The 17,939-nt window shown below is 65.5% G+C and overlaps 1 protein-coding gene across 3 annotated transcripts; it reads left to right on the forward strand.

Moving 5' to 3' along the window:
- Window positions 1–885: 885 nt before the first annotated feature.
- Window positions 886–17,141, forward strand: SBK1 (SH3 domain binding kinase 1). 3 transcript variants are annotated; one of them, XM_053992517.1, is made up of 4 exons: window positions 886–1,545; window positions 14,680–14,882; window positions 14,966–15,168; window positions 15,726–17,141. In XM_053992517.1, the coding sequence occupies exons 1-4, from the start codon at window positions 1,484–1,486 to the stop codon at window positions 16,506–16,508; spliced, it is 1,251 nt and encodes a 416-aa protein (XP_053848492.1). In that variant the 5' UTR covers window positions 886–1,483; the 3' UTR covers window positions 16,509–17,141. The 3 variants fall into 3 exon arrangements, with proteins under 3 accessions (XP_053848492.1, XP_053848494.1, XP_053848495.1); XM_053992519.1 differs by lacking the exon at window positions 886–1,545 and adding an exon at window positions 7,183–7,238; XM_053992520.1 differs by lacking the exon at window positions 886–1,545 and adding an exon at window positions 9,185–9,306.
- The last annotated feature ends 798 nt before the right edge of the window (window positions 17,142–17,939 follow it).

The raw sequence follows: 17,939 nt of genomic DNA on the forward strand, positions 1-17,939 counted from the left end.
CCATTAGCGGGGGTGTGGCCGGAGCAGACGCCACAGGCAGAGCCACTCACTGAATAATTCAGGCGAGAGATGACGAAGCCCAAGGCCAGGCTGGGGAAGCCTCTCCTTGTTCTCCTGCTCACCTTCCCAAGGACGTGGCCCAGGACCCTGGGTGCAGGCTGGGGCCAGGGACCAGAATTCGGTCCCAAGGACCTGGGGGTCACGTGTTGGTCCCTGAGCCCATCCCAAAGGAATGGGAACAGTGACACGTCAGGGCCGTGTGACTTTGGGGCCTCCTGACCCAGCGAGGCCTGGCGTGTCCCTGTGGAGCAGCTGGACTCTGCCTGCAGCAATGGTCCATTTTGGGGCAGGGACAGTCATCAAGGGGCACAGGGACACTCATCAAGGGCCACAGGGACACTGCTGTGGGACAGGGACACCCCTCAGCAGGCACCCTGGGGCTCCCGTGCTGTGCCCTGTCCCACCGTGCCCCTGCAGGGGGCACGTCCAGGGGTGGCTCCCACGGCACCTCTGCCACCCCCAGCAGCAGGCACGGGCCACCCACCAGCACCCGGGCTAAGAGATTTCCCCCTGATTGTGCCACGTCCCCTGTGCCGAGGCTGGCAGAGCCGGGGGGTGTCGGGCAGAGCCCTGGGGGACACAGCACGGGCTCCTCGGTGGCCCGCGGTGCCCCGGGCGGGCAGGCTGGGCTTGCACGGTCTCAGCCCGTGCTGCCGAGCCCGGAGGCAGCAGCGGGCACCGGGAGAGGGCGGCCGGAGCCCGGGCAGGCGGCATTCGAGGAGTTAATTTCCAGCCTCGCCGCGGGAGTCGGGAGCTATTAATACTCGCACGCTGCTTTAGCTGTCAGAGCGAGCGGCTGCTCTGCCGGTGAGACGAGCCCCGCGGAGCCGCCGCTCCACGACGGCACAACTTTCCCCCTCCGTCGGTGTGTTCGGCTGCCGGGCCCTGCCGGACCCTTCCAGACCCTTCCAGACCGCGCTGGATCCTGCCAGACCCCGCCGGACCCCACCTGCTGCAGGGGACACCTCCCCTGACCGCGGCACGGGCACTGGCCGGTGCCTCGGGGCAGCCGCTTCCCGCGGCCTCTGAAGCCCCGCAGGGCTCGGCCGGTGCCTCGGCGCACCCTGCCGAGCCCCTGGCGCCGGTGATGCCACCCCAGGTCCCTGTTCGCACCCCCTGAGGGCTGGCGGTGCCGCCGGCCGGGCATCGCCATGGGTGCCGGGGTGGCACTGGCCATCGCTGGCCGCGGTGTGAGGGCGACGCGGGACGTGGCACAGCCCGGAGCCGCCTCCGTGCCCGGGGAGCGGCCGGTCCCACCGCTCAGCCCGGCCGTGTGACGGGCTCCCCGACACCATGGCCCCGGGAGGGCCAGCGTGAGCCTCCGGCCACCGCCCGTACCGGCGAGGAAGATGCCAACACCTCTCCGGCACTGCCTGCCCTGCGGTCGCCCTCGCCCGGGCGCGGTGGCCACCGGACCTGAGCGATGGATTCCTTCTGCTTCGTCTGCTTCCAGAAAGAGGAGCTGCAGCCCTTGCACCTGCACAGGTCAGTGCCGCCAGCCCGGGACAGCCCCGCCGGGGACACAGCGCTGCTGGGACACGCCGTGAACGGCGGGCACGGCACGGAGCGGGCACCGAGCCGGGCCGGGGGGCAGTGCCCGGCCCGGGCCGTGCCAAAGTTTCCTCGGGAGCAGGCGCATCCTCTCCCGAAAGAGGAGCCCGGTGCCGGTGCTGTGTGCACGTGTGTCCGCCCGGGATGTGCTTCCCTGGCAGCCGGGAACCCGGTGGGCATCCCGTGCCGTGCCGTGCCGTGCCGTGCCGTGCCGTGCCGGCTCCGCGGTGCTGCGGTGCCCGTGGGAGCAGTGGGGCTGTGGGCAGCAGCGTGTGCACCCAGGGCCTCCCGGAGCCATGCCAGAACCGCCCCCGATCCATCCTGGAGCCGTCCCACCCATCCCTGCTCACCTGAGCAGGGGCCCTGGGCAGTCTCTGCTCCTCCCTGCCGGGCTGGGGCCGGGGCCCAGTGCACTTGGGGGTTCCACAAGGAGAGCCGCAGGCTCCCCGAGGCCTGTCCCTCCAGGCAGCAGCACCGGCGCTCGCCTCCCCCATTCCCGAAATCTCCTCTGCCATCGGCGCTGCTGAGCCGCAGCCAAGGAGAATGTGCGGTGCCGGAATGAGCCGGGCAGCCGGCAGGATGCGAGGTGCGAGTGCTGGCACATGTTGTGCCCAACTGCTCCTCCGTGGCACTGAGCCACTGCCGGCTCCTGTCCCACGCTGCCAGCCCCGAGCAGAGCCCCCGTCTGCTCCGGCCAGGAGCCCTCCAGGCACTGGCTGTCCCCAGCGAGGTCTGGGGGGCCTCAGGGCCATCAGCTGGATCAACCCAGGCAGTCTGTCTTTCCTCACGAGTTGTAGGAAGCTGTAGGGTTTGTTTTGGTGTAAATCATGAATTTTTGGAGCCTCAGTTGCTGTGAGTCAGTGCCCGGGTGGGGGGGAACAGGGGTGCCAAGGATCGGGAGGGCCTGGCTGTGGGTGCTGCTGGCGGGGGGCGTGCACAGAATTCCCAGGGCTCCTGTCCCACAGCCCAACCCGGGCTCGGAGCTGACCAGTGGCACCCAGCCTGTGTCAGGCCACAGGTGGCATGAGCCTGGCATTCTCAGCCAGGGAGGGAGCACCCGGGGTGGCAGTGTGGTGGCCCAGGGTCCTGTTCGGGACACGGCAAGGGACGGACACCCAGGGCTTGTGCCCAGAGGCTTCTCCCTGTCCTGCCCTGCTTCAAGGTGCACCGGGGTGTGGGGGTGTGTGTGTGTCCGGTCCCTGAACACCCCCCTGGTTGTCACCAGCTTGTCCCTGAGTCTGTCTCCATCCCGTGGAGACACAGCTGCCATCGCCTGTCACCTCCAGCACAGCCCCACCGGGGGAGGCTCCCCGGGGTGACAGGTGCTGCCAGAGGTGCTCCCTGCTCTGTCACCGCCCCTGGTCCTGCCCCCTGTGCCAGGAGCGGTGCGTGGACCCCATGCGTGGGTGCTGTGGCAGTGTGTCTGTCCCCTATGTCTGTCCCCACGTGTTTGCCACGTCATGTTTGTCCCCCCGTGTCTGTCCCCTCTGTCTCTCCCCTCGTGTCTGTCCTACTGTCTTTTTCTCTATGTCAGTCCGCCCGTGTCTGTTCCCTGTCCCCATCCCCCCGTGTCTCTCCCCCCGTGTGTCCGTCCCCCCGTGCCCGTTCCCGCAGCCTCTAGATGGTGCCAGGAGAACGGGCAGCGAGCGGAGGCGGCGGGCGGGCACCTTGCCGGGTGCTGTTGGGGTACCGGGGTACCACCCGGGTGCCAGGGCGGGCCCCGTGGCTCTCCCCGTGCCCCCAGTTCAGCCCCTCCTTCCCCTCCAAGAAACCCGTTGTGCTTCTTTTCCCAAGCAGCCCATCCCAAAGAGCCCCTCCGGTCCCGTTCCGTGCCGGTGGCTGAACAGCCGTCACTGTGCTCCAGGGTCAGCGCCATTCCCAAGGTCCCGAGTGCGGCCGGTGCTGCCCCGGCCCGGCCCGGGGATCCATCCCTCGGGGCGCTGTGTCCCCGCCCCGCCCGGTCCCTCGCAGCCAGCACGGCACGGGCTCCGGGCCGGGGCAGCAGCCCGAGGGATGGATGCCCTGGCGGGGGCTCGGCGTGTGCCCATCACCGGCGGGGCTGTCCCACGGCTCCCGGGCCGCGGCCCCTGCCTGACCTTGAGAGCAGCCCCCGGGAATCCCCTCCCGGCTGTCACCGCCGGGGCTGGCAGCTCGCGCACGGGGGGACAGCGAGCTGGGCGCTCCGAGCCCTCGCCCCGCGCTGCGGGGAACCAGCTCCACCGCCCCGTTTCCCCGGGAATCGCCGTGGGTGGGCTCTGTCCCCAGGGACCGAGGGGACACCCGGCGCCCCCGACACGCGTGATGCCCCCGGGCTGGGCCGGGGCGTGCTGCTCCCGCGGGCGGGACACGCCGGAGCCCCTCGGGGTGAGCGGGTCCCCTCCGCCCGGGCGGCGGCTCCCGGCGTGCTCCGCTCCCTCCTTCCCTCCCTCCTTCCCTCCGCTGCTCCTTCCCAGCATCCCCGCAGCATCCCCGGCAGGTTTGGCTGCTGTCACCGGAGCGCGACAGGCGCGGGTGGCCGTGGGACCCCGGCCCGCGGCCGTGTGGGGCTCGGCCCCTTGGCTCCCGCTCTGACCGAGGGATTGCGAAGGGACGAGTGACCTTCTCGCTGAATTCCGAGGGGATTTGCCACGCTGGGAATATTTTGGGCTTTCCAGGTCATTTCCCACTGCCCACCCTGTCCGAGCACATCCCACGGCACGAGCCGGATATTCCCTTTCTGAGCACAAATCCCAGGGGCACTCGTGGTCCCTCGGGGAGGCGGGGGCTCTTTGCACGGTTTGGGATTGCACGAGGTGATAAATATGTTTGATCTGCCTCCTTTCATCTCGTTAATCTTAATTAGTTATTAATATTCCGGGAGCGCTTTGAAGACCACGAGCTCAGTGCGGGCGCTCCCTGGTACAACTGGTGTTACTATGGCTCAGTGTGCGTGTCACCCACGTGCCACCGAGGGGCAGGGACGCCCCAGAGGGACCTGACGGCCCCCACGGAGCCCTGCTGAGCCCCACGGAACCCTACCCAGCCCTGCTGAGCCCCATGGAGCCCACAGAGCTCCACAGAGCCCCGTGGAGTCCCAAAGAGCCCCATGGAGTCCCAAAGAGTCCTGCTGAGCCCTACAAAGTCCCATGAAGGCCTGCTGAACCCCATGGAGCCCTGATGAGTCCCATGGAGCCCTAAAGAACCCCACAGAGCCCCACGGGGTCCCACAGAGCCCCACAAAGCGCTGCCAAGCCCCACGGAGTCCCACGGAATGCCACAAAGCCCTGCCAGGCCCAGCTGGTCCCAGTGCCAGCTCAGCCCCTGTGTCACCAGGATGGTGACACAGGGAGCTGACCCACGTGTGGGGCATGTGACACCGTCCCTGCAGCCCCTCCATGGTCCTCGGGCTGGCTCCCCGGGCACCGGCACCTCCCGCCTGACCTAGAAACAGCCCCGAGCTATAAATAGGGAGAGAGCTGACAGAGAGCTCGGAGGAGCCGCGGGCGGGAGGCTGCGGGAGCCAGGACAGCACCGCAAGGACAGGCAGGGGACACGGGGGGAAAGGGGTCTCGGGAAAGGGCGAGGCTGGAGCCCCCCCATCCCTGGCGGCCCATGGAGCGGGGCGTGCGGCTGCGCCTTTCCCTGGCCCGTGTGCGCTGCTGCGGTGACACCGAGCGCAGCCCAGCTCTGCCCATCTCCCCCGTTTTCCTCTTTCGCGCACCTCCACTGCTCAGAGGCTCACCTGCCCCGTGCCAGCCCCGTGCCAGCCCCGCAGCGCCAGCCCCTACCCAGCCCAGCCCGGCTGGCCGGGGCACTGCGCTCCAGCATTTCTCCTCCCAGCGCCATTCCGATGCCTCCACCCCGCTGGGAATCACCCACCCTTGGAGCGTCCCAGCCGCAGGAGCCGGGAGCTGTGGCAGGACCCGAGCGGAGGGGGATGGAGGGGACCGGCCCCGGGAGCCGCAGCCGCTCCCGCCGGGGCTGGCGGTGCCCCGTGCGCAGCTGCCGGGAGGGAAGAGGGTGACAGTGGCACAGCCGATGCTGGCACAAATTAAAGCGGAGTGTGATTCAGCCTCTTGCCTTAAAGTCATTCATGAAAAGCCTTAATTGCTCTGCATCCTCAGCTCGAGCGGAGCGGAGCCATCGGTGAGTCACTGCCGATGGCTCCCCGGCCCTCCCCGCTTTGGGGGGGCTCAGGGGGCAGTGGCACGGCCCCGCTCCCAGCAGAGCGGGCACAGCTGATGTGTGGGAACAGTCCGTTGTCCCCCTGGGAGGGTGGGGCAGCCCCACCACTGTGGGTCCCTTTAAAGTGACATCGCGGGAGCGAAGGGACCTGGCACCCAGCTGAGAGAGAGACACGGAAGTCCCAAAGCAAATCCTGGCCAGTGTTAAACATCCTGCTTGGCCTTGGTGGGCACAGAAGGAAATCCGAGAAGACGAGGTGTGTCCAGGGATGCTCCAAGAAGGAGCACAGTGCCAACTCCTCGCCTTCCTCCGGGAGAGTTGTCACTGTCCCCCAGGCTGGAGGTGCCAGGCAGCTCCTGGTGCCCAGCTCTGGCATCACTTGCTGAAAGTGTTGTCAAATTTCAGGCACCTGAAGGGAAGCCCCCGTGATGTCTTTGCCTCATCTGGCATTCCCTGGCTTGGCCTGAACGTTCCCACCATTCATGAGCCACAGGGAAAGGCACATGTCCTGCACACATTGAGGAGCAGCATTCTGGGGGGCTGTCTGTGCCATGGTGGGCATCACCTGTGCCATGGTAGCTCAGGTTGCCCAGAGAAGCTGTGGCCACCCCATCCCTGGAGCTATCCAAGGCCGTGTTGGATGGAGCTTGGAGCAGCCTGGAAGGTATCCCACGGCAGGGGTTGGAATGAGATGATCTTGAATGTCCGTTCTAACCCAAATCATTCCCTGACCCAGGGTGGGCATCACCCACACCACGGGGGCATCGCCTGTGCCAAAGGAGAGGGAACAGAGTCTTGGAGGGCTCAAGGACAGCAGGGCCCAGGGAAGCAGCGGGCAGCAGGACGTGGTCCTGTGCTTGGGCACTCCGGCTGCACAGCGCTGCTGACCCCCGGATCAGCCTCGGGTGGGGCAGGGTGTGAAGCCGCCCCCTGCGGAGCACCGCTCCCATCCCCATTGTCCCCAGCGCCGTGCTCTGCTCCGAGCCGAGCCCGCGGTACCGGAGCTCCGCACCCGGCGGGGAGGGGGCGGCTCAGCCCCGAACCCCCTTTCCTGGGCTGCTCCAGCACCGACTCCCCCCCGGCTACCTCGGGGGGGCGGGGACAAGCGGCGCCCCGCATCGCGCATCGCTCATTCCGCATCCCCCCATCCCCGCGGGGCCGGCGGCGGAGCCCCCCCGCGCCTCCCGCTCCTCCCGCTCCGCGCTCCCTCCCCGGGGCGGCGCCGGTGCCGGTGCGGGCGGAGCGCGGCGCGGGGCGGGCGCTGCCGGGGGTTGCGGGGGGCGCCGCGCTCCGCTCCCTCCGCTCCCTCCGCTCCCTCCGCTCCCTCCGCTCCCTCCGCTCCGCTCCTCCGGCGGCGGCGGGGCCGCGGCATGAGGAGCCCGGCGGGGCGGGCGGAGCGCGGCGGCGGCGGCGGCGGCTCCTCTCCCGCCGGGGACGGGGCGCGGCGGCGGCTCGCCCCTCCGGTAAGGCGGCGGTGCGGGGATGGGGCGCGGGCACGGGGGTGCGGGGATGAGGATACGGGGATGGGGGTGCGGGGATGGGGGTGCGGGGGGCGCTGCCCGCCCCGTACCGAGGCCGCCCTTTGTTTGCCCGCACGGCTCGGGGAGGGGACAAAACCCCCATCCCGGTACAACCGGCGCTCCGGGATGAATGGAGCGGGGTGGGCACCGCGCCGTGTGGGCGCTGCCTCCGGGATCGGTCGTCCCCCCCCGCCCCGGGTCCCTCCGGTGGCCGGTGGCACCTGCGCCCGGGCGGCCCCGGTACGGCGGGGGGGTGACGGGGAGGGACGGGGACGGAAGGGCGTGAGTGACACCGAGCGGTGCTGGGGCCGCGGGGCTGGTCCCCGGGGGCTGCCGGCGGGTTTGGGGGTGTCTGGAAGGGTGCACTGAGCTGGAAGGCAGCTGGGAACAGATGAAGGGGAGAGCAGGGAGAGGCGGCCTCGGGGGCAGCTCAGGCCGTGTCCCCTCGTGTCCCCTCATTGTGTCCCCTTGTGTCCCCTCATCACCTCCCCATCTCATCTCCCCTTGTTTTCCCTCATGTTCCCTCACCTCCCCTTGTCTTCCCTCACCAGCTTCCTGTCTTCCCTATTACCTCCCCTCATGTCCCCTCATGTCCTCTTGTCATCTCCCCTCATGCCCCGTCCATCATCTCCCCTCGTTTCCCCTCATTGTCTCTCCTCATTGTGTCCTCTCTTGTCCCCTTATCATCTCCCCGTGTCATCTCCTCTCGTCATCCCTCCTTGTCTCCCCTCGCATCGCTTCACCACGTCCCCTCCTGTCTCCTTGTGTCCCTTCATCACCTCCCCTATCTCCCCTTTCACCTTCCCTGCTGTCCCCTGGCCGCGGGCCGGCCTCCATCCCACCCCGGCGTCTCCCCGGCCGCAGCGGGGAAGGGGAGCGTGACCCACTTTCCTCCAGCTCCGGCCTCGCTGCCGCCGTGGCCGCGGGCGGGCGACGCCAGCCGGGAGCCCCGGCACAGCTCGGGGAGCGGGCACAGGGTGGCCCGGCCTCGGCACCCCTCTGTCCGGGACCCACGGGGCGGCAGAGGTCAGAGCTGGGTGTCCGTGTGCCGAGCCCCCGTCCTGCCCGGTGTCACCGTGTCACCGTGCCCTGCCCGCGGTGCTGCGGGAGGAGACCACGGCAGAGGTGGGAGCATCCTCCTCCACGGGAGCATCCCAGGCGGCGGCAGGCTGAGCTGGGGGCGATGCCCGGCCTGCACGGGGCACACAAAGCGCCTTGCAGCGGAGTCAGGGCTGGGTTTTGTGGCACAGGGCCGTGTCCCTGTTGTCGCCAGGAGCGAGCGGGGCCGAGGGCCGGCTGGCCCTGCCGTGGGGTCGGGCAGGTGCCGCTCGGGGCGTTTGTCTTTGCAGATCCAACCGTGCGGTGCTGTCGGCGCTGGCGGAAGAGTTTTGGGAGGGAGATGATGACAGGCTGATGAAACCAATCAAACAATGAAGTAATCATAAGTCCCCGGTGCTGGCGGCAAAGGCGGGAGGAGCTGCAGGCTGGAGGAGCTGAGGTCCTAAGGAAGCCATCCTGCTCGGCAGCAAAAACCCCGGGAGGCCAGAAGCACTGAAAGGCAGCCAAGGTCCTGTCATCGGGGCCGATGGACAGAGACAGCCCCGTGTGCATGAGGGCAGGGAAAATCCTGCTGGCAGCTCCGGGAGAGCAGTGCGGAGGGCACAGGGGACGGTGGCAGGAAGGAGGAGCGGTGGCTCCCCGGAGAGCCGGCGGAGGAGAGAGTCCTGGCACTGCTTTGTTTGCTCTTCCCAAATCGGTCTGTGAAACCTGAATCCTGGGACCAAAGGCTGAGGAAGCTTGTCACAGGCTGCTGGCCAGGACGGGAGATGGTTCCTGCAGCGGGGGACACCATGGATGGGTGTGACAGGGCCTGACCCTGCCCTGCATCTGGAACATCTGCACTGGGAGAGCAGCTCCTGCCACTGGGAGCCGTGCCTGGCTGGGCATTCATTGGCATTGCCGAGGATAATCCTGCTGCCAGGCAGGCTGCTCTGCTCTGGGCAAGGAGCTGGTATGAGAATTGCTGGATAACCCGGAGTTCAGTGCCAATTCAGCCCTACACTGGGGGCACTGGGGAGTCCCAGTTGCTGCGGGTGCTTCGGTGGAGGTTTGGTGCTGGTTCTGGAGGTGTCTGTGGTGCTCCAGCCTTTTCTGGCACTGTCCTGCTGCTCTGGAGCCAGCTGCACCTGGAGACGTGCCCCACCCATGGCCTCTGCTCCTCCTGGGCTGCGGGATGCTGGCAGAGGGGCTGTCCCCAAACCACTGCCAGCAGCCAATGTCCCCGTGCTGTGGGGACCAGCCACCTCCCAGACACACTCGGCTTGTCCTGAGAGGCTTTGGATGGCCCTGGGGTGGCACATGGATGCAGGAACCCTTTCCCTGTGCGTGTTTTGCTGCTTTGGGTGAGGTGGGAGGTGGTGGCCGGCCGGGTTGGAGCTGCCTGGCCAAGGTGGGTGCCGGTGGCTCTGAGCCCCGGTGAGATTCCTGTCCTGCCCCCACAGCCACGTTGTCCTCGTTAGGCCAAGGTGCCTTTGTGAGCCCTCCCTGGGCTCCGGCGTGCCACAGCCCCCGGGAAGCACAGCTCATATCTGGTGTGCGCGTCCCAGCGGTGCGGAGGAGAGGAGAGGATGTCCCTGGAACGGGGTCAGGCAGGAATGGAGGTGCAGGGGCTGGAAATGGAGTGGGGCGCTGGGAGGCAGCGGCTCGGCGTGGGGCACTGCCAAAGCACCGCTGGCCCCTCGTTCCAGTGACACCAGGGTGGTGCTGGCATGCGGAGAGCTGGGAGAGGGGATGGCTCTGGCAGGGCCCAGGGTGTGACTTTGCTGGCTCAGTGCGTTGTTTAGGGGAAACAGAGGTTTGGAAGCTGGTTGGAGTGTGGAGGGAGGGAGGTCCCTCCTGAGGGATGCCCTGACCTCCAGCCTGCTGGGCTGGGATGGGAGTTGGTGTTACCTGCTCATAAGTGAGGATTTGGGGATAGAAAATGGTGAAATCAAATCTCTGCCAAGTGCAGGGACAGAGCAGTGTGGGCTTGTGCCCATCCCACTGCTGCATTTCACATTTCTCCCCCTTTTAAAGAAGAATCCGGGTTTTGCAGAGCCCCTGCCCTGCATAGATTTTCCCTTCATTTTCCAATGCCTTGCCCCAGAACAACCCACGGTGCAAGTCCCAGCCCCCAGTGCTCAACCGTGCATCAGGCTCAGCCCAAACCCTCTTCCTGTAACCTCCCTCAATAACTGAGTTGTTTTTCTGTCAGTCTCTGATGTGGCCAGAGGGATTTTTTTTTTCCCTCTTTCCCTCTTAATTTCCAAGCTGCCGCTGCTCCAGCAGCCTTCTCTGCGGGAGCCTGGGGCAACTCTCCCGGGCGGCCTCTGCTCCTCTCAATGAGCTCCTAATGAGTTTGCAATTAGTTATCGGCAGAGCCGATGTGCCCAGGGCTGGGCGTGCGGCGGAGCGGGATCCAGAGCAGGGCAAAGCATCCCCCGGCAGGGAACAACGCTGGGGCAGGATTGTCGGTGCCAGCCTCGGCTGCTGGCAGGATGCTGGGCTGTGGCTGTGGGAGAATGTCCTTCCGGGATCTGCTCCACGGTGCTGGGGATGGAGCCGGGAGGTTTGGGAAGAGGAGCGGCAGCTGCCGACGGGAGACGAGTGGCTGCCTATAAATACCTGCCAGGGAGCAAGGAAGAGGTGGGTGGATTATCCTCCTCACTCAATGAGATAAACGGTTCTGAAGCTTAAACACAGAGCAATTTTAGTCTGAATAGTAGGAGAAATGGCTCAGGATGCGGAGATGACGGCAGGAACCGCCTGTGGTGAGCGGCAGGTCCCGGGGCCACGTGGCAGCAGCTTCGCTGCCTCTGTCACTCCGGGACCTTGAGCCGCGGGGGGCTTTGCCAGGACTCGGCCGGGATGCACATCCTTCCTCCCTGCTTGCGAAAGCTCCTTCAGGAGCACCTGGAATCGAGCTGGAGATGGTCCGTTTGTCCTCCTTCAGACGTGGTGCTGACTCCTCTTCCAGGCTTTTGGAGCGGGACAGGACCTGGGGTGCCGGGAAAGGCCCCATTGTGGCTCTGGAGAGACCCGATCTGTGGCCACACAGGTGCTCCTTGGTGTGACTGGCCTGGCTGCAGAAGGATATGGGACCTCAACCCCGGCCAGGCCAAGCTGGTGGCACCTCCTGCCACACTGGCGCTGCCATCCCTCCGTGTCCCGCTATTCCTGCATGCCTGCTGTCCCTGGGAGCGCTCGGAGCTGGAACCGAGCTCTCGCTGCCTCCTGCTGCTGCCCCGCTTCGCTGCTCACATCAAACCCAACGTGTTTTCAAAAGCCTTTCCATTTTTAATGAAAACTTCTGTGTTTACGCTTTCCGTGGCCTCGGCGCATCGGTATTTTGGTCACCGCCGCTGTTTGGCTCCTCCCGGGGTCGGTGATGGCCGCGTGTTCCCGTTAGCCCTGACGAGGCAGGGGGGGTTGTTCGGAGCTGGCTGCTGCGGTGCCACTGCGGCAGGATCCCGGCACATCCCATCCCTGGCAGCACATCCTGGTGCCAGCTGTGCCAGCCCAGGACCTGGCTCGGCGGGGTCCCTGCTTCCCTTGGAAGTTCCTCGGTTTCTGGCTGGGAAGGAGACACCTGGAAACCCCAACAGGAGCCAAGGAGAAAAGCAAACAGCCTTTGACTTGGAGAGCACTTCCACAAGCTGCCAGTCCTCCCTCTCCTCTCTCCCATCCAACCAGCAGGGTTTTTCCTCAAACACAACCTTCCCGACTTGAATAATTGCATTTCAACGCCGGTTAATTAAGGGACACTGATGAGCGCAACCGTAAATCCAAGCGTAGCCGGAATTCTTCATGCAGGATGCTGGGGGCTGTTCCCAGTCCTGCCTCCAGCGAGCTGCTGCTGATCCACCTCCACCTCCAGCACCCAGACGCTGAGATGGTGCTCCTCTGCCAGGGGCCAATGAAACACTATGGAGATGAGCTGCTTCGGAGATCTTATGAGTCAAACTGTTACATTTTTGGAACATCATGATGTTGAAGTTCCTTTTCTATTTTTTCCCCAACTTCCCAGGGAAAAAAAATATAACTATAATAAGTGAAGAAGCTGAGCTTTGGTTTGGGATGACAGGCAGCATGGTGGGGGAAGGAAGGAAGGAAGGAAGGAAGGAAGGAAGGAAGGAAGGAAGGAAGGAAGGAAGGAAGGAAGGAAGGAAGGAAGGAAGGAAGGAAGGAAGGAAGGAAGGAAGGAAGGAAGGAAGGAAGGAAGGAAGGAAGGAAGGAAGGAAGGAAGGAAGGAAGGAAGGAAGGAAGGAAGGAAGGAAGGAAGGAAGGAAGGAAGGAAGGAAGGAAGGAAGGAAGGAAGGAAGGAAGGAAGGAAGGAAGGAAGGAAGGAAGGAAGGAAGGAAGGAAGGAAGGAAGGAAGGAAGGAAGGAAGGAAGGAAGGAAGGAAGGAAGGAAGGAAGGAAGGAAGGAAGGAAGGAAGGAAGGAAGGAAGGAAGGAAGGAAGGAAGGAAGGAAGGAAGGAAGGAAGGAAGGAAGGAAGGAAGGAAGGAAGGAAGGAAGGAAGGAAGGAAGGAAGGAAGGAAGGAAGGAAGGAAGGAAGGAAGGAAGGAAGGAAGGAAGGAAGGAAGGAAGGAAGGAAGGAAGGAAGGAAGGAAGGAAGGAAGGAAGGAAGGAAGGAAGGAAGGAAGGAAGGAAGGAAGGAAGGAAGGAAGGAAGGAAGGAAGGAAGGAAGGAAGGAAGGAAGGAAGGAAGGAAGGAGATCTGACTCAGCCTTATTGGGAAGGGGCTGGGAGGATCCTGAACCTGACCGTGGGGTGCTGCAGTTGCTTTGTGGGGTGTTTGGCACCATTTGGGATGGCTGTCACAGCCCCTGTGTGTGGCTCAGGCCGTGGGCACCACCTGGGCTCTCTCTGCCCATCCTCACCCACCTGCAGCCACCGAGTGCCCTCCCCACGTCCCTGGCTGCCCAGGGTTTGGGCTTCTGGGGTGATGGAGGGGGATGCAGTGCCCTGAAGACATCAGAGGAGATGCTGGGGTGATTTCACTGCTGTGGTGGTGTGGTGGGTGACTCTGAGCTTGGATCTTCTTGTGGGAATGGTCAGAGTGAGGAGAAAACCATCCCTGGTTTGTTGGAAGTGAGGAATGTTTGGGCTGTTGTTCATGTGCCGCTGGCTGGGCCGGCCTCTGCTCTGCTGTGGTGAGATCCCACCAGGAATGCTGCATCCAGCTGTTGGTCCCCAGCACAGGAAAGACATGGAGATGTTGGAGCAAGTCCAGAGGAGGCCACAATGATGATTGTTGGGATGGAACACCTCCACTATGAGGAAAAGCTGAGAGAATTTGGATTCTTCAGCCTGGAACAGAGAAGACTCTGGGGAGATCTTAAAGCCCGTTTCAGTGCCTCAAGGGGCTTCAGAAGAGCTGCAGAGGGATTAGGGACAAGGGCCTGGAATGAGAGTACAAGGGGAATGGCTTCCCAGTGCCAGAGGGCAGGGATAGATGGGATATTGTGAAGGAATTGTTCCCTGGGAGGGTGGGGAGGCCCTGGCACAGGGTGCCCAGAGCAGCTGTGGCTGTCCCTGGATCCCTGGAAGTGTCCAAGGCCAGGCTGGGCAGGGCTTGGAGCAGCCTGGGATAGGGGCAGGTATCCCTGCCCATGGGACAAGATTGGCTTTAAGGTCCCTTCCAACCCCAAAGCAGTCTGGGATTCTGGGATTCTCCCCACCAGAGATTCTGGCACCCCGGCCAGCAAAGGCCAGGAGCTGGTGCTGGTGGATGGTCAGAGAGATGTGAGGGAGGGATTTGCTGCAGAGCCATTGTGTCCCCCTTGGTGCCAGGTCACGGCCCTGGCTCCGCTCTGGAGCTTCCCTGGCTGGGCTGAGACTCAGCTGTGGAGGGGGCTCAGTACTGGAGGGGCTCTTGGGGTCCCCACTGGGGACACAGCAGCAAAGGGGACTCCCAAAGGGCCTTAGCTCCTCTCCTGCAGAGTGGCTGGGAACACATCAGGCCTGAGAAAATGCGTCCATGTGTGTCCCTGTTTGTATCCATGTGTGTCCTTGTCTCTGTCTCTGCCACGTCCGGACCCCTCCATTTGCCCCCAAACATCCCCACGGCTGCAGCCCCCGTGGAGGCTGGAGCAGCCCCTCCAGAGCCACTGGCTTGGTGGCCCCTGGGGACAGAGGGGTGGCACTCAGTGGGGGCTGCTCAGCACCACCCTGGCAGCCCAATCCCCCTTTGCCATGGCTGGAGCCCTGGGGAAAGGACAGGATGGGATGGGATGGGATGGGATGGGATGGGATGGGATGGGATGGGATGGGATGGGATGGGATGGGATGGGATGGGATGGCCCTGCAGCCCCCACGGAAGCCGTGCCACCTCTGCCTTGCAGCGCAACCATGAGCGCGGGCTCAATTGAGCAGGAGCCGTCGCGCAAGCTGGGCTGCTGCGGGGTGCCCCTCATCACCGAGGACATGCAGTCCCTGGCCATCCGCACCCTCTCGGGCACCGACATCACCAAGCACTATGACCTCATCCGTGAGCTCGGCAAGGGCACCTACGGCAAGGTGGACCTGGTGTCCCACAAAAGCACAGGTGAGGAGAGCGGGGCTGTGCTGGGAGCGGGGTGCCGGGTCTGTCCCAGCCAAGGGCTCACTCCTGTCCCCTGCCCTCCACAGGCACCAAGATGGCCCTGAAGTTCGTCAACAAGAGCAAGACGAAGCTGAAGAACTTCCTGCGGGAATTCAGCATCACCAACACGCTCTCCTCCAGCCCCTTCATCATCAAGGTCTTCGACGTGGTCTTCGAGACCGAGGACTGCTACGTCTTTGCTCAGGAGTACGCCCCCGGTGGGGACCTCTTCGACATCATCCCGCCTCAGGTGGGACCCCCGTCACCTCCCGTGGGATGTGGGGGCTCAGGGGGTGCTGGGCAAAGCTGCCCCTGTGCTTTGTGCCCATGTGGGAGGGGCTGCAGGTGCAGGGACTGGGCACCCCCATCTGGGCTGGGTTTGACCACAAGCACCTACAAACAAGTGTGGGACCCATCACTGATCCTCTGGGTGGCCTAAGATCTGTCCCTAGATGGTCTGAGACCCATCACCCTTTTCCTGGGGAACTTGTGGCTGCCCCATCCCTGGAGTGTCCATGGCTGGGTTGGACGGGGCTTGGAGCAAACTGAGCTAGCAGAAGGTGTCCCTGCCAAGGGCAGGGGTTGGAATTGGACAATCCTTAAGGTCCCTTCCAACCCAAACCATCCTATGGGGAGCCTGAAACCCACCACCCATCTCTTGAGTGGCCCAGGACCCACCATCCCCTGCCTCAGAGCACCCAGATAAAAGCACCCACGTCCATCAGACCATGGAGATGTGGCTGCCCGGGCTGGGTGGGTCCCCCCAGGGCTCGGTGGTGGGTGGCTGACGCCGTGTCACCCCTGCAGGTGGGGCTCCCCGAGGAGCTGGTGAAGCGCTGCGTGCAGCAGCTGGGCCTGGCCCTCGACTACATGCACAGCAAGAGCCTGGTGCACCGGGACATCAAACCGGAGAACGTGCTGCTCTTCGACCGCGACTGCCGCCGCGTCAAACTGGCCGACTTCGGCATGACCCGCAAGGTGGGCTGCCGGGTCAAGCGCATCAGCGGCACCATCCCCTACACGGCGCCCGAGGTGTGCCAGGCCGGCCGGGCCGAGGGCTTCGCCGTGGACACCAGCATCGACGTCTGGGCTTTCGGGGTGCTCATCTTCTGCGTGCTCACCGGGAACTTCCCCTGGGAGGCGGCGGTGGCATCCGACGCCTTCTTCGAGGAGTTTGTGCGGTGGCAGAAGGGGCGGCTGGCGGGGCTGCCCTCGCAGTGGCGGCGTTTCACGGACAGCGCCCTGCGCATGTTCCAGCGCCTGCTGGCCCTCGACCCCGAGAAGCGCTGCCCCGTCAAGGAGGTTTTCTACTTCATCAAGTGTGACCTCATGGCCGAGGTGCGGTGCCGGCCCTCCTACCGCTCCCGCAAGCACGCCAGGGACAAGCTCCCGGCCGGGCCCCACTGCCACGAGGCCACCGGCTCCTGCACCCCCGCCCCGCTCAAGAGGACCGTCCTGACGGAGGGGAGCGGAGCGCGCGGCCCCGAGCCCGGCGCGGCCGCCCCGGGCACGGCGAGCAGGACAGACGGACGGCAGGACAAGGGCAAGGGGCAGATGGTCCTGGCCACAGCAATAGAGATCTGCGTGTGACGGCGGCGCGACCCGCCCCGTCCCCCCGCCCCGGGGACAGGGATGGGGGCTGTCCATCGTGGCGGTGGTGGCACGAGCCGGGACCGGGCTCTGGGTTTCCCAAAGGAAAAAAAAAGGAAAAGAAACACGATGGAAAAGGAAAAGGACAGAACTGGTTGCGCTCTGTAGCGCCGAGGATGCCGATCCCCCCGCCCCGCCTGGGCGAGAGCAGTGGCCAGAGCCCAGCCGAGGGCACCGCTCACTGCTGCGGAGGCTGGGGGCACCCACAGCCCTGCCGCGGCTGTGCTGCCCCCTCCAAGGCTCCCCCAGGGGGGCACGGGGAGGGGTCTCCCAGTGCGGGGAGGAAGAGTGGGGGGCAGTGGGCAGCGGGTGGCCCACCGGCTCTGCCCCACCCCGTGCTCGACCCTGTCCGGGGAGCGGGAAGGCCGATGACCCTGCACCGTGGAGGAGGCCTTTGGGGAGGTTTGGGTGGGTGATGATTTGCCCTCTTCCACTGGTCCCTGCCGCACTGCTGGGGACTGGGAGGGGATGGGGAGGTGGGTGACGGGGAGCCGGGGGGTTGCCAGCAGCCCCGGACCCCCGGCAGCCCCGGCTGCCTCCCTGCCGTGGGAGGTGCTGGCAGCCATTGATGTAGCAAGTGTCCCTGTCTGTGTGTCATTGTGTGTCCCAGCCACTGCCACTGGCAACCCCTGTCCCCCTGCCCTGCCCCACCCGGCTCAGGCCCTGCCGGAGGGGTGGCTCCCCTCTGGCCGGAGCCGCGCTCCGGGCTGTGGCCAGCGGGCGCAGCTCCGGCCATCCAGCGGGTTGGATGCTCGGGGCCGGGCTGGCTCTGCCGTGCCGGCGTCCCCTCTGCAGACTCTTTGTACCCAGGGACTGGAGGCGGTGGCAGCGGTGCACCCCAGGCTGGCCTGCACAGCCCGGGAGCAGAGGAGGGAGCTCCGAGTGGCCTCCCGTGGGCCCGCCTGCTTCTCTGTGCTGTCCCCATCACCCCTCCTTGCTGTCACCCCTTCCCCAAACCTGTCACCCTCCCCTGGGGCTGGCGGGGAAGCGGCAGCGGGATAGACCCTGCCGGGGCTAGCTGCAGCGAGGCAGGGCGTGGTGGCAGCAGCCACTGGTGGCCCCTTAGTGACGAAGTCCTGGGGTGTGCGTGGAGGTCACACCTTCCCTCCTGGATTTGGGCACCCAGCAGAGCGGGGAGCTCACCCCACCGCCGCGGTGGGGAAGCTGTGGGGGCACCCCAAGGCAGGAGCACCCTGCTGTGGTTCAGGCTTCCCTCCCATGGGGTGGGTGCCGCGGGGCAGCCCCGGTGCCCCAATTCCCCACAAAGGGCTATAACGCTTTCCAGCAGCAGCAGCAGCAGTTTACAGAGCAGGGGCCGCTCCCGCCCCCGCCGTGCCCCGTCCCCGGCACCCCCCGGGCCCGGCGTTAGAC

The sequence above is a fragment of the Vidua macroura genome, chromosome 16 (assembly GCF_024509145.1).
Source record: "Vidua macroura isolate BioBank_ID:100142 chromosome 16, ASM2450914v1, whole genome shotgun sequence".
In the NCBI taxonomy this organism is placed as follows: Eukaryota; Metazoa; Chordata; class Aves; order Passeriformes; family Viduidae; genus Vidua; species Vidua macroura.